General features: G+C 59.3%; 1 protein-coding gene across 1 annotated transcript; it reads right to left on the reverse strand.

The window, feature by feature from the left end:
- Nucleotides 1-558: 558 nt before the first annotated feature.
- EPPK1 (epiplakin 1) lies at nucleotides 559-16,057 on the reverse strand. The gene has a single exon (XM_074823264.1). It carries the CDS (start codon nucleotides 16,055-16,057, stop codon nucleotides 767-769), a length of 15,291 nt encoding a protein of 5,096 aa, XP_074679365.1. The 3' UTR covers nucleotides 559-766.
- Nucleotides 16,058-16,293: the final 236 nt, after the last annotated feature.

The raw sequence follows: 16,293 nt of genomic DNA on the forward strand, positions 1-16,293 counted from the left end.
TACACGAGGGGCTCTCGGCTCCTGCATGGATCCCTCAGCAGAGCTCTCTAGAGGCTCCATGGGGAGCTGGAGAACTGGATAGACAAAAAGCACAATATGTGAGTGAATTGAGCGCACGTATCGGTGAGAGACCAAACCACTCTAAGCTGGGCGTGTCGGTAGTCCAGACACCCCTGGAAAAACTGGGCAGGTTGAGGCATTAAGAGCAAACACAGATGATGTGTCCAACTCCAGTAACACCTAACACTGGCCTGACCTAGTGCCTACATGAAAATGTGCTCTCCATGCAAAATTCAGGCCTGACAACCTGAAACTCAAATAATGTACTGCAAATTTGCGAGGAAAAAATGTTCTTCATACATAAAAAAACAAATTGAAGGGAGAATAAAAATACCATTCTCACTACAACTCATCCACCACAAAAGACATACTTGCATTTAAACAGGATGAGGAAAATGAGGACAACATATTTCACCAAAATAACCTGAGATAGCCCAGGCTGATTCCTGCGTTCCTGAAAGACCACAGAAGACAAGTCTTAATACACTGCCTCACAATGCTGGGGGGAGTCACTTAAAAGCTATACCTGATGTGGGGAGGTTGATGAAAGGAAAGAGAAGAATAAAGAAATTGTCTGAATGGAATCATCAGAATTTTTTTTAAAAAAAGGATAAATAAGAAGAAAGAAAAAAACCAGTGGCAAAAGAAACATTCTCAAGCTAAATTCTTGACAAATGCATTAACAACGTAAGAAATGAAACTGGATTTACAATGACTTTCTAAAAATATTAAAGAAATATAGACCCGTGTCCGGGTCGGGCACGCAGCGGCGGAGGAGCTGCATGTAGGTGAGGTTCTCGTGGGTGTTGGGGTCAAAGAAGCCCTTGGTGTCATCGCTGGGGTCGGAGAGGACCTGGTTCATCTCCTGGTCGAAGTAGCCGCGCTGGTAGGCCACCTCTACGGGCAGGCGGTGGCTGTGCACGGGGTCGATGATGCCGCCGGTGGCGATCTGGGCCTCGAGCAGGCGGATGCCGTGCTCCTTGACAATCAGCTCCTTCTTCATGGCCTGGAAGAGGGAGATCTGCTGGCCCGTGTAGGGGTCGGTGTAGCCCGTCACGGCCCTCTCGGCCGACAGCAGCTTCTCGTGCAGCTCGCTGCCCACCAGCCCGGACGAGACGGCCTCGTCCACAGAGAGCTTCTTGTTGGCGAGCGGGTCAACGACGAAGCCGGTGGCAGCCTGCGCCTCCAGCAGCACCAGAGCCGTGCCCTGCCTCAGGATGCCCTTCCACATGGCCTGGTAGATGCTCATCTTCTCCATCTTGGCGGGGTCGGCCTTGGAGGGCACCAGGACACCGGCGATGCAGCCCGTGCCGTCCAGGTAGCGCTTGACGGAGGCCATTTCCGTCACCTCCGCCACCGTCTTGGAGCCTTGGACCAGGTCGGCCAGCGTGTCCTTGTCGATGATGCCCGAGTCCACCAGGTCCGAGGCGGTCACCTGCCTCCTGAGGCCCGTGAATTTGACCTTGCTGCTCCGCTCCACTGCCTCCCCGATGAGGGTGGTGAGGAGCCCGGCCAGCTCGTCCAGCGCCAGGCTCCCGGCCCGCACCCGCCCCAGCAGCTCCTGCCTCTTTGCCTCGGAGACATACGTGGAGAAGAGGAGCTCCCACAGGGAGACCTTCCTGCCGTGGAAGCCGCCTGCCGAGACCTCGATGGTGTGGGTCTTCAGGGACTGCTCCAGCTCCCGCTCTCGCTCCCGCTCCCAGTCCCGCTCCTGCTTCTGCCGGGAGCCCGCAGCCTCGCCGTTCTCAGCCAGTGGCTTGGCCTCCCTCTGCGGTGGCTTGTGGGCCAGGGCAGCGCCGTGGCCCTGTCCCTCAGCCCTGGTGACGATGGTGGTGAGGAGGGTGATCATCTCTGAGATGGTGACGGTCCCCATCTTGTACTTCCTCAGCAGCTCCTCTCTCTGGTGTTCGGGGATGTAGCGGGAGAAGAGGAGCTCCCAGACGGTGACGCTCTGGCCCTGGAAGAGCCCCACGCTGAGGGTGGTGCGGGCGGCCTGCAGGGCTTTGCGGGCGTCCTCGGTCAGCTGGTAGAGCACGGAGCCCTTGTCCATCAGCTGCAGCATGAGCAGCCCCGTGTCCGGGTCGGGCACGCAGCGGCGGAGGAGCTGCATGTAGGTGAGGTTCTCGTGGGTGTTGGGGTCGAAGAAGCCCTTGGTGTCATCACTGGGGTCGGAGAGGACCTGGTTCATCTCCTGGTCGAAGTAGCCGCGCTGGTAGGCCACCTCTACGGGCAGGCGGTGGCTGTGCACGGGGTCGATGATGCCGCCGGTGGCGATCTGGGCCTCGAGCAGGCGGATGCCGTGCTCCTTGACAATCAGCTCCTTCTTCATGGCCTGGAAGAGGGAGATCTGCTGGCCCGTGTAGGGGTCGGTGTAGCCCGTCACGGCCCTCTCGGCCGACAGCAGCTTCTCGTGCAGCTCGCTGCCCACCAGCCCGGACGAGACGGCCTCGTCCACGGAGAGCTTCTTGTTGGCGAGCGGGTCAACGACGAAGCCGGTGGCAGCCTGCGCCTCCAGCAGCACCAGAGCCGTGCCCTGCCTCAGGATGCCCTTCCACATGGCCTGGTAGATGCTCATCTTCTCCATCTTGGCGGGGTCGGCCTTGGAGGGCACCAGGACACCGGCGATGCAGCCCGTGCCGTCCAGGTAGCGCTTGACGGAGGCCATTTCCGTCACCTCCGCCACCGTCTTGGAGCCTTGGACCAGGTCGGCCAGCGTGTCCTTGTCGATGATGCCCGAGTCCACCAGGTCCGAGGCGGTCACCTGCCTCCTGAGGCCCGTGAATTTGACCTTGCTGCTCCGCTCCACTGCCTCCCCGATGAGGGTGGTGAGGAGCCCGGCCAGCTCGTCCAGCGCCAGGCTCCCGGCCCGCACCCGCCCCAGCAGCTCCTGCCTCTTTGCCTCGGAGACATACGTGGAGAAGAGGAGCTCCCACAGGGAGACCTTCCTGCCGTGGAAGCCGCCTGCCGAGACCTCGATGGTGTGGGTCTTCAGGGACTGCTCCAGCTCCCGCTCTCGCTCCCGCTCCCAGTCCCGCTCCTGCTTCTGCCGGGAGCCCGCAGCCTCGCCGTTCTCAGCCAGTGGCTTGGCCTCCCTCTGCGGTGGCTTGTGGGCCAGGGCAGCGCCGTGGCCCTGTCCCTCAGCCCTGGTGACGATGGTGGTGAGGAGGGTGATCATCTCTGAGATGGTGACGGTCCCCATCTTGTACTTCCTCAGCAGCTCCTCTCTCTGGTGTTCGGGGATGTAGCGGGAGAAGAGGAGCTCCCAGACGGTGACGCTCTGGCCCTGGAAGAGCCCCACGCTGAGGGTGGTGCGGGCGGCCTGCAGGGCTTTGCGGGCGTCCTCGGTCAGCTGGTAGAGCACGGAGCCCTTGTCCATCAGCTGCAGCATGAGCAGCCCCGTGTCCGGGTCGGGCACGCAGCGGCGGAGGAGCTGCATGTAGGTGAGGTTCTCGTGGGTGTTGGGGTCGAAGAAGCCCTTGGTGTCATCGCTGGGGTCGGAGAGGACCTGGTTCATCTCCTGGTCGAAGTAGCCGCGCTGGTAGGCCACCTCTACGGGCAGGCGGTGGCTGTGCACAGGGTCGATGATGCCGCCGGTGGCGATCTGGGCCTCGAGCAGGCGGATGCCGTGCTCCTTGACAATCAGCTCCTTCTTCATGGCCTGGAAGAGGGAGATCTGCTGGCCCGTGTAGGGGTCGGTGTAGCCCGTCACGGCCCTCTCGGCCGACAGCAGCTTCTCGTGCAGCTCGCTGCCCACCAGCCCGGACGAGACGGCCTCGTCCACGGAGAGCTTCTTGTTGGCGAGCGGGTCAACGACGAAGCCGGTGGCAGCCTGCGCCTCCAGCAGCACCAGAGCCGTGCCCTGCCTCAGGATGCCCTTCCACATGGCCTGGTAGATGCTCATCTTCTCCATCTTGGCGGGGTCGGCCTTGGAGGGCACCAGGACACCGGCGATGCAGCCCGTGCCGTCCAGGTAGCGCTTGACGGAGGCCATTTCCGTCACCTCCGCCACCGTCTTGGAGCCTTGGACCAGGTCGGCCAGCGTGTCCTTGTCGATGATGCCCGAGTCCACCAGGTCCGAGGCGGTCACCTGCCTCCTGAGGCCCGTGAATTTGACCTTGCTGCTCCGCTCCACTGCCTCCCCGATGAGGGTGGTGAGGAGCCCGGCCAGCTCGTCCAGCGCCAGGCTCCCGGCCCGCACCCGCCCCAGCAGCTCCTGCCTCTTTGCCTCGGAGACATACGTGGAGAAGAGGAGCTCCCACAGGGAGACCTTCCTGCCGTGGAAGCCGCCTGCCGAGACCTCGATGGTGTGGGTCTTCAGGGACTGCTCCAGCTCCCGCTCTCGCTCCCGCTCCCAGTCCCGCTCCTGCTTCTGCCGGGAGCCCGCAGCCTCGCCGTTCTCAGCCAGTGGCTTGGCCTCCCTCTGCGGTGGCTTGTGGGCCAGGGCAGCGCCGTGGCCCTGTCCCTCAGCCCTGGTGACGATGGTGGTGAGGAGGGTGATCATCTCTGAGATGGTGACGGTCCCCATCTTGTACTTCCTCAGCAGCTCCTCTCTCTGGTGTTCGGGGATGTAGCGGGAGAAGAGGAGCTCCCAGACGGTGACGCTCTGGCCCTGGAAGAGCCCCACGCTGAGGGTGGTGCGGGCGGCCTGCAGGGCTTTGCGGGCGTCCTCGGTCAGCTGGTAGAGCACGGAGCCCTTGTCCATCAGCTGCAGCATGAGCAGCCCCGTGTCCGGGTCGGGCACGCAGCGGCGGAGGAGCTGCATGTAGGTGAGGTTCTCGTGGGTGTTGGGGTCGAAGAAGCCCTTGGTGTCATCACTGGGGTCGGAGAGGACCTGGTTCATCTCCTGGTCGAAGTAGCCGCGCTGGTAGGCCACCTCTACGGGCAGGCGGTGGCTGTGCACGGGGTCGATGATGCCGCCGGTGGCGATCTGGGCCTCGAGCAGGCGGATGCCGTGCTCCTTGACAATCAGCTCCTTCTTCATGGCCTGGAAGAGGGAGATCTGCTGGCCCGTGTAGGGGTCGGTGTAGCCCGTCACGGCCCTCTCGGCCGACAGCAGCTTCTCGTGCAGCTCGCTGCCCACCAGCCCGGACGAGACGGCCTCGTCCACGGAGAGCTTCTTGTTGGCGAGCGGGTCAACGACGAAGCCGGTGGCAGCCTGCGCCTCCAGCAGCACCAGAGCCGTGCCCTGCCTCAGGATGCCCTTCCACATGGCCTGGTAGATGCTCATCTTCTCCATCTTGGCGGGGTCGGCCTTGGAGGGCACCAGGACACCGGCGATGCAGCCCGTGCCGTCCAGGTAGCGCTTGACGGAGGCCATTTCCGTCACCTCCGCCACCGTCTTGGAGCCTTGGACCAGGTCGGCCAGCGTGTCCTTGTCGATGATGCCCGAGTCCACCAGGTCCGAGGCGGTCACCTGCCTCCTGAGGCCCGTGAATTTGACCTTGCTGCTCCGCTCCACTGCCTCCCCGATGAGGGTGGTGAGGAGCCCGGCCAGCTCGTCCAGCGCCAGGCTCCCGGCCCGCACCCGCCCCAGCAGCTCCTGCCTCTTTGCCTCGGAGACATACGTGGAGAAGAGGAGCTCCCACAGGGAGACCTTCCTGCCGTGGAAGCCGCCTGCCGAGACCTCGATGGTGTGGGTCTTCAGGGACTGCTCCAGCTCCCGCTCTCGCTCCCGCTCCCAGTCCCGCTCCTGCTTCTGCCGGGAGCCCGCAGCCTCGCCGTTCTCAGCCAGTGGCTTGGCCTCCCTCTGCGGTGGCTTGTGGGCCAGGGCAGCGCCGTGGCCCTGTCCCTCAGCCCTGGTGACGATGGTGGTGAGGAGGGTGATCATCTCTGAGATGGTGACGGTCCCCATCTTGTACTTCCTCAGCAGCTCCTCTCTCTGGTGTTCGGGGATGTAGCGGGAGAAGAGGAGCTCCCAGACGGTGACGCTCTGGCCCTGGAAGAGCCCCACGCTGAGGGTGGTGCGGGCGGCCTGCAGGGCTTTGCGGGCGTCCTCGGTCAGCTGGTAGAGCACGGAGCCCTTGTCCATCAGCTGCAGCATGAGCAGCCCCGTGTCCGGGTCGGGCACGCAGCGGCGGAGGAGCTGCATGTAGGTGAGGTTCTCGTGGGTGTTGGGGTCGAAGAAGCCCTTGGTGTCATCGCTGGGGTCGGAGAGGACCTGGTTCATCTCCTGGTCGAAGTAGCCGCGCTGGTAGGCCACCTCTACGGGCAGGCGGTGGCTGTGCACGGGGTCGATGATGCCGCCGGTGGCGATCTGGGCCTCGAGCAGGCGGATGCCGTGCTCCTTGACAATCAGCTCCTTCTTCATGGCCTGGAAGAGGGAGATCTGCTGGCCCGTGTAGGGGTCGGTGTAGCCCGTCACGGCCCTCTCGGCCGACAGCAGCTTCTCGTGCAGCTCGCTGCCCACCAGCCCGGACGAGACGGCCTCGTCCACGGAGAGCTTCTTGTTGGCGAGCGGGTCAACGACGAAGCCGGTGGCAGCCTGCGCCTCCAGCAGCACCAGAGCCGTGCCCTGCCTCAGGATGCCCTTCCACATGGCCTGGTAGATGCTCATCTTCTCCATCTTGGCGGGGTCGGCCTTGGAGGGCACCAGGACACCGGCGATGCAGCCCGTGCCGTCCAGGTAGCGCTTGACGGAGGCCATTTCCGTCACCTCCGCCACCGTCTTGGAGCCTTGGACCAGGTCGGCCAGCGTGTCCTTGTCGATGATGCCCGAGTCCACCAGGTCCGAGGCGGTCACCTGCCTCCTGAGGCCCGTGAATTTGACCTTGCTGCTCCGCTCCACTGCCTCCCCGATGAGGGTGGTGAGGAGCCCGGCCAGCTCGTCCAGCGCCAGGCTCCCGGCCCGCACCCGCCCCAGCAGCTCCTGCCTCTTTGCCTCGGAGACATACGTGGAGAAGAGGAGCTCCCACAGGGAGACCTTCCTGCCGTGGAAGCCGCCTGCCGAGACCTCGATGGTGTGGGTCTTCAGGGACTGCTCCAGCTCCCGCTCTCGCTCCCGCTCCCAGTCCCGCTCCTGCTTCTGCCGGGAGCCCGCAGCCTCGCCGTTCTCAGCCAGTGGCTTGGCCTCCCTCTGCGGTGGCTTGTGGGCCAGGGCAGCGCCGTGGCCCTGTCCCTCAGCCCTGGTGACGATGGTGGTGAGGAGGGTGATCATCTCTGAGATGGTGACGGTCCCCATCTTGTACTTCCTCAGCAGCTCCTCTCTCTGGTGTTCGGGGATGTAGCGGGAGAAGAGGAGCTCCCAGACGGTGACGCTCTGGCCCTGGAAGAGCCCCACGCTGAGGGTGGTGCGGGCGGCCTGCAGGGCTTTGCGGGCGTCCTCGGTCAGCTGGTAGAGCACGGAGCCCTTGTCCATCAGCTGCAGCATGAGCAGCCCCGTGTCCGGGTCGGGCACGCAGCGGCGGAGGAGCTGCATGTAGGTGAGGTTCTCGTGGGTGTTGGGGTCGAAGAAGCCCTTGGTGTCATCGCTGGGGTCGGAGAGGACCTGGTTCATCTCCTGGTCGAAGTAGCCGCGCTGGTAGGCCACCTCTACGGGCAGGCGGTGGCTGTGCACGGGGTCGATGATGCCGCCGGTGGCGATCTGGGCCTCGAGCAGGCGGATGCCGTGCTCCTTGACAATCAGCTCCTTCTTCATGGCCTGGAAGAGGGAGATCTGCTGGCCCGTGTAGGGGTCGGTGTAGCCCGTCACGGCCCTCTCGGCCGACAGCAGCTTCTCGTGCAGCTCGCTGCCCACCAGCCCGGACGAGACGGCCTCGTCCACGGAGAGCTTCTTGTTGGCGAGCGGGTCAACGACGAAGCCGGTGGCAGCCTGCGCCTCCAGCAGCACCAGAGCCGTGCCCTGCCTCAGGATGCCCTTCCACATGGCCTGGTAGATGCTCATCTTCTCCATCTTGGCGGGGTCGGCCTTGGAGGGCACCAGGACACCGGCGATGCAGCCCGTGCCGTCCAGGTAGCGCTTGACGGAGGCCATTTCCGTCACCTCCGCCACCGTCTTGGAGCCTTGGACCAGGTCGGCCAGCGTGTCCTTGTCGATGATGCCCGAGTCCACCAGGTCCGAGGCGGTCACCTGCCTCCTGAGGCCCGTGAATTTGACCTTGCTGCTCCGCTCCACTGCCTCCCCGATGAGGGTGGTGAGGAGCCCGGCCAGCTCGTCCAGCGCCAGGCTCCCGGCCCGCACCCGCCCCAGCAGCTCCTGCCTCTTTGCCTCGGAGACATACGTGGAGAAGAGGAGCTCCCACAGGGAGACCTTCCTGCCGTGGAAGCCGCCTGCCGAGACCTCGATGGTGTGGGTCTTCAGGGACTGCTCCAGCTCCCGCTCTCGCTCCCGCTCCCAGTCCCGCTCCTGCTTCTGCCGGGAGCCCGCAGCCTCGCCGTTCTCAGCCAGTGGCTTGGCCTCCCTCTGCGGTGGCTTGTGGGCCAGGGCAGCGCCGTGGCCCTGTCCCTCAGCCCTGGTGACGATGGTGGTGAGGAGGGTGATCATCTCTGAGATGGTGACGGTCCCCATCTTGTACTTCCTCAGCAGCTCCTCTCTCTGGTGTTCGGGGATGTAGCGGGAGAAGAGGAGCTCCCAGACGGTGACGCTCTGGCCCTGGAAGAGCCCCACGCTGAGGGTGGTGCGGGCGGCCTGCAGGGCTTTGCGGGCGTCCTCGGTCAGCTGGTAGAGCACGGAGCCCTTGTCCATCAGCTGCAGCATGAGCAGCCCCGTGTCCGGGTCGGGCACGCAGCGGCGGAGGAGCTGCATGTAGGTGAGGTTCTCGTGGGTGTTGGGGTCGAAGAAGCCCTTGGTGTCATCGCTGGGGTCGGAGAGGACCTGGTTCATCTCCTGGTCGAAGTAGCCGCGCTGGTAGGCCACCTCTACGGGCAGGCGGTGGCTGTGCACGGGGTCGATGATGCCGCCGGTGGCGATCTGGGCCTCGAGCAGGCGGATGCCGTGCTCCTTGACAATCAGCTCCTTCTTCATGGCCTGGAAGAGGGACATTTTTTGTCCTGTGTAGGGGTGGGTGTAGCCCGTCACAGCTTTCTCTGCACATACAAGTTTTTTTTGTAGCTCGCTGCCCACCAGCCCGGACGAGACGGCCTCGTCCACGGAGAGCTTCTTGTTGGCGAGCGGGTCAATGATGAAGCCGGTGGCAGCCTGTGCCTCCAGCAGCACCAGAGCCGTGCCCTGCCTCAGGATGCCCTTCCACATGGCCTGGTAGATGCTCATCTTCTCCATCTTGGCGGGGTCGGCCTTGGAGGGCACCAGCACGCCGGCGATACTTCCAGTTCCCTCAAGGTATCTTCTGACAGTATCCATTTGTGCTATTTCTTCTGCTTTTTCTTTCCCTTCATGGAGTTTTTCCATTGTTTCTTCTGTAATTATCTGTGCACTGAGAAGTTCTGATGCCGTTATTTGTTGCCTGATTCCTTGGAACCAGACATCACTTCTGTCCTCCTCTTTTTCCTTGATGATATTTAGTATTGTATCAATGATTCCTTGTATAATGTGATGGGATTCCTCTTTATACTTTTTCACCAGTTCTTTTCTTTTCTCTTCTGTGATGTACTCAGAACAGAGAAGTTCCCACAGTGATAATACATGTCCTTTGTATTTTCCAACAGGCACTTGTACCTTTGTAGATAAAAGGGCATTTTTTGTTTGCTCATCAATGTAGAAATAGTCTTTGTCTTTTTCCATGACCTGCAGCAGGTACAATCCAGTATCTCTGTCTTTGGAACATCTCTGCAGGAGCTGACTGTAACTGATTTTCTCATGAGTGTTTGGATCTATAAAACCTTTGCTTCCATGATCTGGATCAGAGAGCAGGAGAAACATATCCTCATCCAAGTAGCCGCGGCGGTAGGCCACCTCCAAGGGCAGGCGGTGGCTGTGCACGGGGTCGATGATGCCACCGGTGGCGAGCTGGGCCTCGAGCAGGCGGGTCCCGTGCTCCTTGACTGTTATCTTTTGCCTTATGGCCTGGAAGAGGGATATTTTACTTCCTGTGTGAGGATCTGTGTATCCCGTCACAGCTTTCTCTGCCGACAGCAGCGTCTTGTGCAAGTTGCTCCCCACCAGCCCGGACGAGACGGCCTCATCCACGGAGAGCTGCTTATTTTTCAGTGGGTCGATGAGAAAACCAGTGGCAGCCTGTGCCTCCAGCAGCCCCAGCGCACATTGCTCCATGAGCAGGCCTTTCCACAGGGCCTGGTAGATGCTCATCTTCTCTTTCCTTGATGGCAGTAGAACCCCAGCAATGCATCCAGTGCCCTCCAAGTACCTTTGGACTGTGTCCCTCTTTGTGAGGCTGGCAAGCGTGAGACTTCCATCCTGCAGCTGATCTAGAGTTTTCTTGTCAATGATCTCAGAGTCAAACAATTCTGATACTGACACATCCTCACGGAATCCTTTAACCTTGAGTGCTTCTGCTCTTTGCTCCGTATCCTCAATTATTTTGAAGATGAGGGCTATAAGGTCTTCCAACGTTAGGGTTTTGCATTTGTACTGCATCACTAGTTCTTTCCTTTTCTGCTCGGAGACGTAATGAGAGCAAAGAATTTCCCAGATGGAAACTGTCTGGTCCTTAAACTTTCCAACTTCCACTTTAAGGGGCTTTGAGCGCAAAACCTGTTTTGTAAACTCATCGATGTAGAGGTACTTTCCTCCTTCCTGTACAACTTGCAGCATGTACAACCCAGTCTCTGAATCCTGGACACATCTCTCCAGGAGCTGCATGTAGGTGAGGTTCTCGTGGGTGTTGGGGTCGAAGAAGCCCTTGGTGTCATCGCTGGGGTCGGAGAGGATCTCGTTCATCTCCTGGTTGAAGTAGCCGCGCTGGTAGGCCACCTCCACGGGAATGCGGTGGCTGTGCACGGGGTCGATGATGCCGCCGGTGGCGATCTGGGCCTCGAGCAGGCGGATGCCGTGGCTCTTCACAATCAGTCCTTGGTTCATAGCTTCAAAGAGGGACATTGGGGCTTTCGTGTAGGGGTCGGTGTAGCCTGTCACGGCTCTTTCTGCACAGAGTAGCTTCTCAAAAACCTCCCCTCCAATTAGACCTGCAGTTAAGGCTTCCTCCACTGAAAATTTCTTATTTTTCTCTGGGTCAATGATGTAGCCCGTGGCAGCCTGCGCCTCCAGCAGCACCAGTGCTGTCCCTGGCCTCAAGATGCCCTTCCTCATGGCCTGGTAGATGCTCATCTTCTTATTGCTTGGCTGTATGAGGACCCCTGCTATGAAATTGCTGCCCTCCAGGTACCTGCGGACAGAGTCCATTTCAGTGACCTCTTGGACTGTTTTCTTCCCCTGGTTGAGCTCATCGAGGGTTTTTTTGTCAATCAGTTGAGACTGGAAGAGGTCACTGGCGGATACTCTTTTCCGCAGGCCCTTGAATGCAAACTTCTTGCCTTGTGTCTCAGTCTCTTTGATGATTGTGGTGACAATTGTTATGATTTCCTGTAGCACTTCAGTATTCTCATCTTTGTACTTTTGCACTAGCTCTCTTCTCTTCCTGTCTGAGAGGTATTCAGAGTTGAGAAGGTCCCAGACTGACACTGTCTGTCCTTTGAACCGCCCTATGTTGACACAAACAGTCACAGATTTCAATACCTCCATGGTTTGTTCATCCACACAGAACATCACATTTTCTGACAGAGGAAGGAGCCAGAGACCCGACTCAGCCTCATGAATGCACCTGTCCTTCAGCTGCTGGTAGGTCACGTTCTCCTTTGTGTTTGGATCAAAAAATATTTTGGTGCTGTCATTCAGCTGAGAGAGGGTTTGGTTCAGGTCCTCGTCGTAGAAGCCGTATCTGCGTGCGGTCTGGAGTGGAAGGTGATGGTGGTGGACGGGATCAATGACCCCTCCTGTGGCCAGCTGGGCCTCTAGCAAGGGAACAGCATCTTCCAGGGGAATCAGCTCCTTCCGAAGCGCTTGGCACAGTGAGATGGAGCTCCCCGTGTAGGGGTCTGTGTAGCCGGTCACCGCCCTCTCAGCTAGAAGGAGTTTCTCAGTGAGCTCTTCGCCAACAACAGCGGCTTTCACAGCATCCCTCACGCTGAGTCTCTGGCGTGTTGCTGGGTCAGTCAGGTATCCTGTGGCTGCCTGAGCTTCCAGCAGCCTCAGAGCAGCCCCGGGGAGGAGGAGGTTGTTCTTCATGGCATCGTAAAAGCTCATCTTCTTTTTGGATGCCTCTATGAATACCCCAGCAATGCTGCCTGTGCCCTGCAAGTACTTCTTCACACTCTCCATCGCAGCCACTTCCTCGGGAGTTCTTCTGCCCTGAGCCAGTTCTTCAAACGTCTTCTCGGTAATGATGCCGGCATCCAGCAGCCAGACTGCAGGGACGCTGCCCCGCAAACCTTCCAAGGTGATCTGGGTGCGGGCTTTCATCTCCATCTCCCCAACCAGTCTGAGCACAAGAGCAACCAGCTGCTGCAGCGACATCTCCTCAGACCGGAACCTCTCTACAAAGTCACCCCTCTGCTCCTCGGTGAAATACCCAGAGTGGATTAGCTCCCAGAGGGAGACCCCTTTTTCCTTCACCACGGTTTCCTTGAAAATCCTTTGGATTTGTTCATCGGTGTAGGCAGGAGCTGCTGTCTGTGGCAGAGGCAGCAAGTGGAAGCCTGAGATCTCGTCCTTCTGGCAGCGCTTGATCAGCTCAGCATAGGTGACGGTCTCTTTGCTGTCCGGGACGCAGAAGGCCCTATTGTTGTCACTGGGCCTAGAAAGGGCCTTGCTTGTCTCCTCATCCAAGCACCCTCGCTTCTGGGCAGATTCTATGGGGATACAGTGGCCACATGTTGGGTCAATGATGCCTCCTGTAGCCATCTGCACCTCCATCAACTGCATGGCCTGTTTGTCCGTGATCAGCCCTTTCTTCATTGCCTGGAAGAGCGGAATCTTCTTGCCTGTGAAAGGATCGTTATAGCCCGTTACAGCCCCCTCCGCATGCTGCAGCTTCTCATGGACATCTGGCCCGATGACTCCCTCCTTGACGGCATCATCCACACAGAGTTTCTGGTTGTTCACCGGGTCAATGATGAAGCCTGTGGCAGCCTGGGCCTCTAGCAGTGGGAGGGCTACTCCTGGTACCACGATGTTTTGCTTCATGGCCTCGTAAATGCTTATCCTCTGGTTTGATGGCTGGAGTACGATCCCCCCGATGCTGCCAGAGCCATAGAGGTACTTTCTGACAGAGTCCATGCGCAGGACTTCCTCTGGTGTGACAGATCCCTCCAACACCTTCTCGAGCAGGGCCTTGTCGATGATGCCCGTTTCCATCAGGTGGTAAGCGCTGACACTGCCTCTCATGGCTGGGAACTTGATGGGGGCCCATTTTTTCATTTCCTCCTCTAACATGATGCGGATTTGCTCCAGGGTGAGCTTCCTCAGCTGGTAGTGGTTAAAGATCTCCCGGCGCCTTCCCTCGCTGAAGTACTCGGAGTTCAGCAGATCCCACACAGAGACCTTCTCCCCCCGTAACCGCCCAAACCTGACGGGCAGCCAGGAGCTCCTGAACACCCGTCTGGTGGCATCGTCGATGAACTGGCGCTTCCTGCTGTTCAGAGGAAGGAGGCAGAGCCCCGTGGATGGCTCCGTGATGCACTTCTCCTTCAGCTGCAGGTAGGTGAGGTTCTCATGGGTGTTGGGGTCGAAGAAGCCCTTGGTGTCGTCGCTGGGATCAGAAAGGATTAAGTTCATCTTCTTGTCAAAGTAGCCGCGTTTGTAGGCCACCTCCACGGGGATGCGGTGGCTGTTGACGGGGTCGATGATGCCACCAGTGGCGATCTGGGCCTCGAGCAGGCGGATGGCGTGCTCCCAGACGATGAACTCTTTATTCATGGCCTGGAAGAGGGAGATTTTGTTCCCTGAGTAAGGATCTCTGTAGCCGGTGACTGATTTCTCTGCAGCCAGTAGCTTGTCATAAACATCCGGGCCAATGACGTTCGCTCTTAAAGCCTCATCCACAGAATACCTTTTGTTGGCAGCTGGGTCAATGATAAACCCGGTGGCAGCCTGTGCCTCCAGGAGGATCAGCGATGTTCCTGGCCTTAAAAGTCCTTTCCGCTTTGCCTGGTAGATGCTGATCTTCTCCTGGGAGTCGGGAAGCAGCAGCCCACCAATGCTGCCTGTCCCTTGAAGGTACTTCTTGACAGTGTCCATGCTGACAACTTCTTTGGCTGATGTTTCTCCCTCCTTCAGTTTCTTAAACAAATCTTTGTTGATAATTTCAGAGCTCAGGAGCTGGTCAGCTGTCACCCGGTCCCTCAGTCCTTCAAAGGTGACGTTAGCCGTGGAAGCCATTTCCTCAGCGGTAGCACTGACTGCCTTACCCAGTTCTTGTGTAGAGAGTGTTCCTGCAAGGTACTGCCGGGCGAGAGCAGCTCTTCGCTCGCTCTGGATGTAGTCCGAGAAGAGGAGTTTCCAGAGAGACACCGACTTTCCCTTGAATTTACCTAAAGCAATGGGTACCTCTGTGTTTTCCAGAGCTGTTTGGGTCCTACGGTCAAAGAAGAGGTGGGTCCCCTCAGGTCCTTCTCTGCTGTCTCCACCAAGCGGCAGCAGCAGGAGCCCTGTGTTGGGATCAGTGACACAGAGCTTGAGCAGGTCTGCGTAGGTCACCTTCTCCTTGGAGCTGGGATTGAAGAACCCTTTCATGGCATCGGTAAGACTGGAGAGGAGCTGCCTTGTGGCCTCGTCCAGGTACCCCCACTTGCAAGCCATCTCTGTGGGCACACGGAGGTGCCTGCCCGGAGCAATTATACCCCCCGTGGCCATCTGAGCCTCCAGAAGGCAAACGCCATGATCCTGGGGGATGAAGCCCTTCCTGACCGCTTGGAACAGAGAGAGCATTTCTCCAGTGGCGGGGTCCCTGTATCCAGTGATGGTCCTCTCAGCTGAAGACAGTTTCTCATGAAGCTCTGGACCGATGAGGCCGACCCTGACGGCCTCATCCACCGAGTAGCTTTTGTTCTTTACGGGGTCTGTCAGGCTGCCTGTGGAGGCCTGGACTTGCAGGAGCATCAGAGCAGCACCGGGCATGAGGAGATGCTCTCTCAGGGCCTGGTAAAGGCTTTTCCGCTCACCAGAAGGCAGGACAACACCAGCCACGCTCCTCGTCCCATGCAGGAACTGCTGAACCGAGTCGTTCTCCGCTACCTCCTGGGCAGAAACTCTTCCCTCCTCAAGACTTCTGAACGTGTCAGGGCTGATGATGCCAGACTCCAGCAGATCCCTGCTGCTCACCCTCCCTCCCAGCCCTTGGAACGTGATTTGCAGGGGCAAGAGGAGGAGGCCCGAGGCTGGATCAACAACACACCTCTTTATAAGCTCCCTATAGGTGACCCTCTCCATAGTACTGGGGTTGAGGAACCCTTTGCTGTCCCCTTTGCTGGGGTCAGAGACGAGCTGGCTCATCTCTTCATCTAAATATCCCCTCTCACAGGCAACATCTGCTGGGAGCCGGCAGCCAGTGTCTGGGTTGATGATGCCCCCAGTTGCCATCTGGGCCTCTAGCAGCCGGGTACCTTGCTCCTTCCCGATCAGGTCTTTCTGGATCGCTTGGTAGAGGGGGATTTTCTCCTCTGTGTAGGGGTCCACAAAGCCAGTGGCAGCTTTCTCTGCAGCCAGCAGCCTCTCCTTCAGCTCCAGCCCCACCAGCCCCAGCTGCACAGCTTCTGCTACGGACACTTGCCTGTTCTTCACTGGGTCGGTGATGAAGCCCATGGCTGCCTGGGCCTCGAGAAGACAGAGCGCTGAATCCAAACTCAAGAGGTGCTCTCTGGTGGCATCATAAAAGCTCATTATCTTCCTTGAAGCCTCTACATACACTCCAGCAATGCTGCCAGCTGCCTCTGAGGGTGGACTAGAAGCACCTGTCACCGTCACATCCCCATCAGCTGCTTTTTTCTGTTTGTGAGGCGAAACGTCCTGGCACAAGTGGTTTGTTCCTGGCAGGTCTTCCTGGTGAGAGACGGGGGCAGCATGGCCATTCACTGCCGGCCTGCTCTCCATCCTCCCGCTGCACTCCCTTCACAGCTGTCAAGACTCTCTGGAGAGAGGGGAGAGAATGGGAACGCTCACTGAGAAATCAGCTTTTCTAGGGTTTGCATGCTAAACGCAGGGAAAAGATGAAAAAGAAATACCTCAGGGACAGGAGGAAGTAACAGCCAAAGGCTGAGCATGTTCAGGGCAGCATGTTTGTCCCTGAGCCTGACATGCTGAGCCAGGCCTGCCAGAGGTAAGCACCC

Source organism: Strix aluco, chromosome 1, assembly GCF_031877795.1.
Source record: "Strix aluco isolate bStrAlu1 chromosome 1, bStrAlu1.hap1, whole genome shotgun sequence".
NCBI classification, from domain to species: Eukaryota; Metazoa; Chordata; class Aves; order Strigiformes; family Strigidae; genus Strix; species Strix aluco.

What these genes read in the sequence shown, in the direction of transcription:
- EPPK1 (XM_074823264.1), bottom strand. Translation starts at nt 16,057, where the DNA reads ATGGAGAGCAGGCCGGCAGTGAATGGCCATGCTGCCCCCGTCTCTCAC.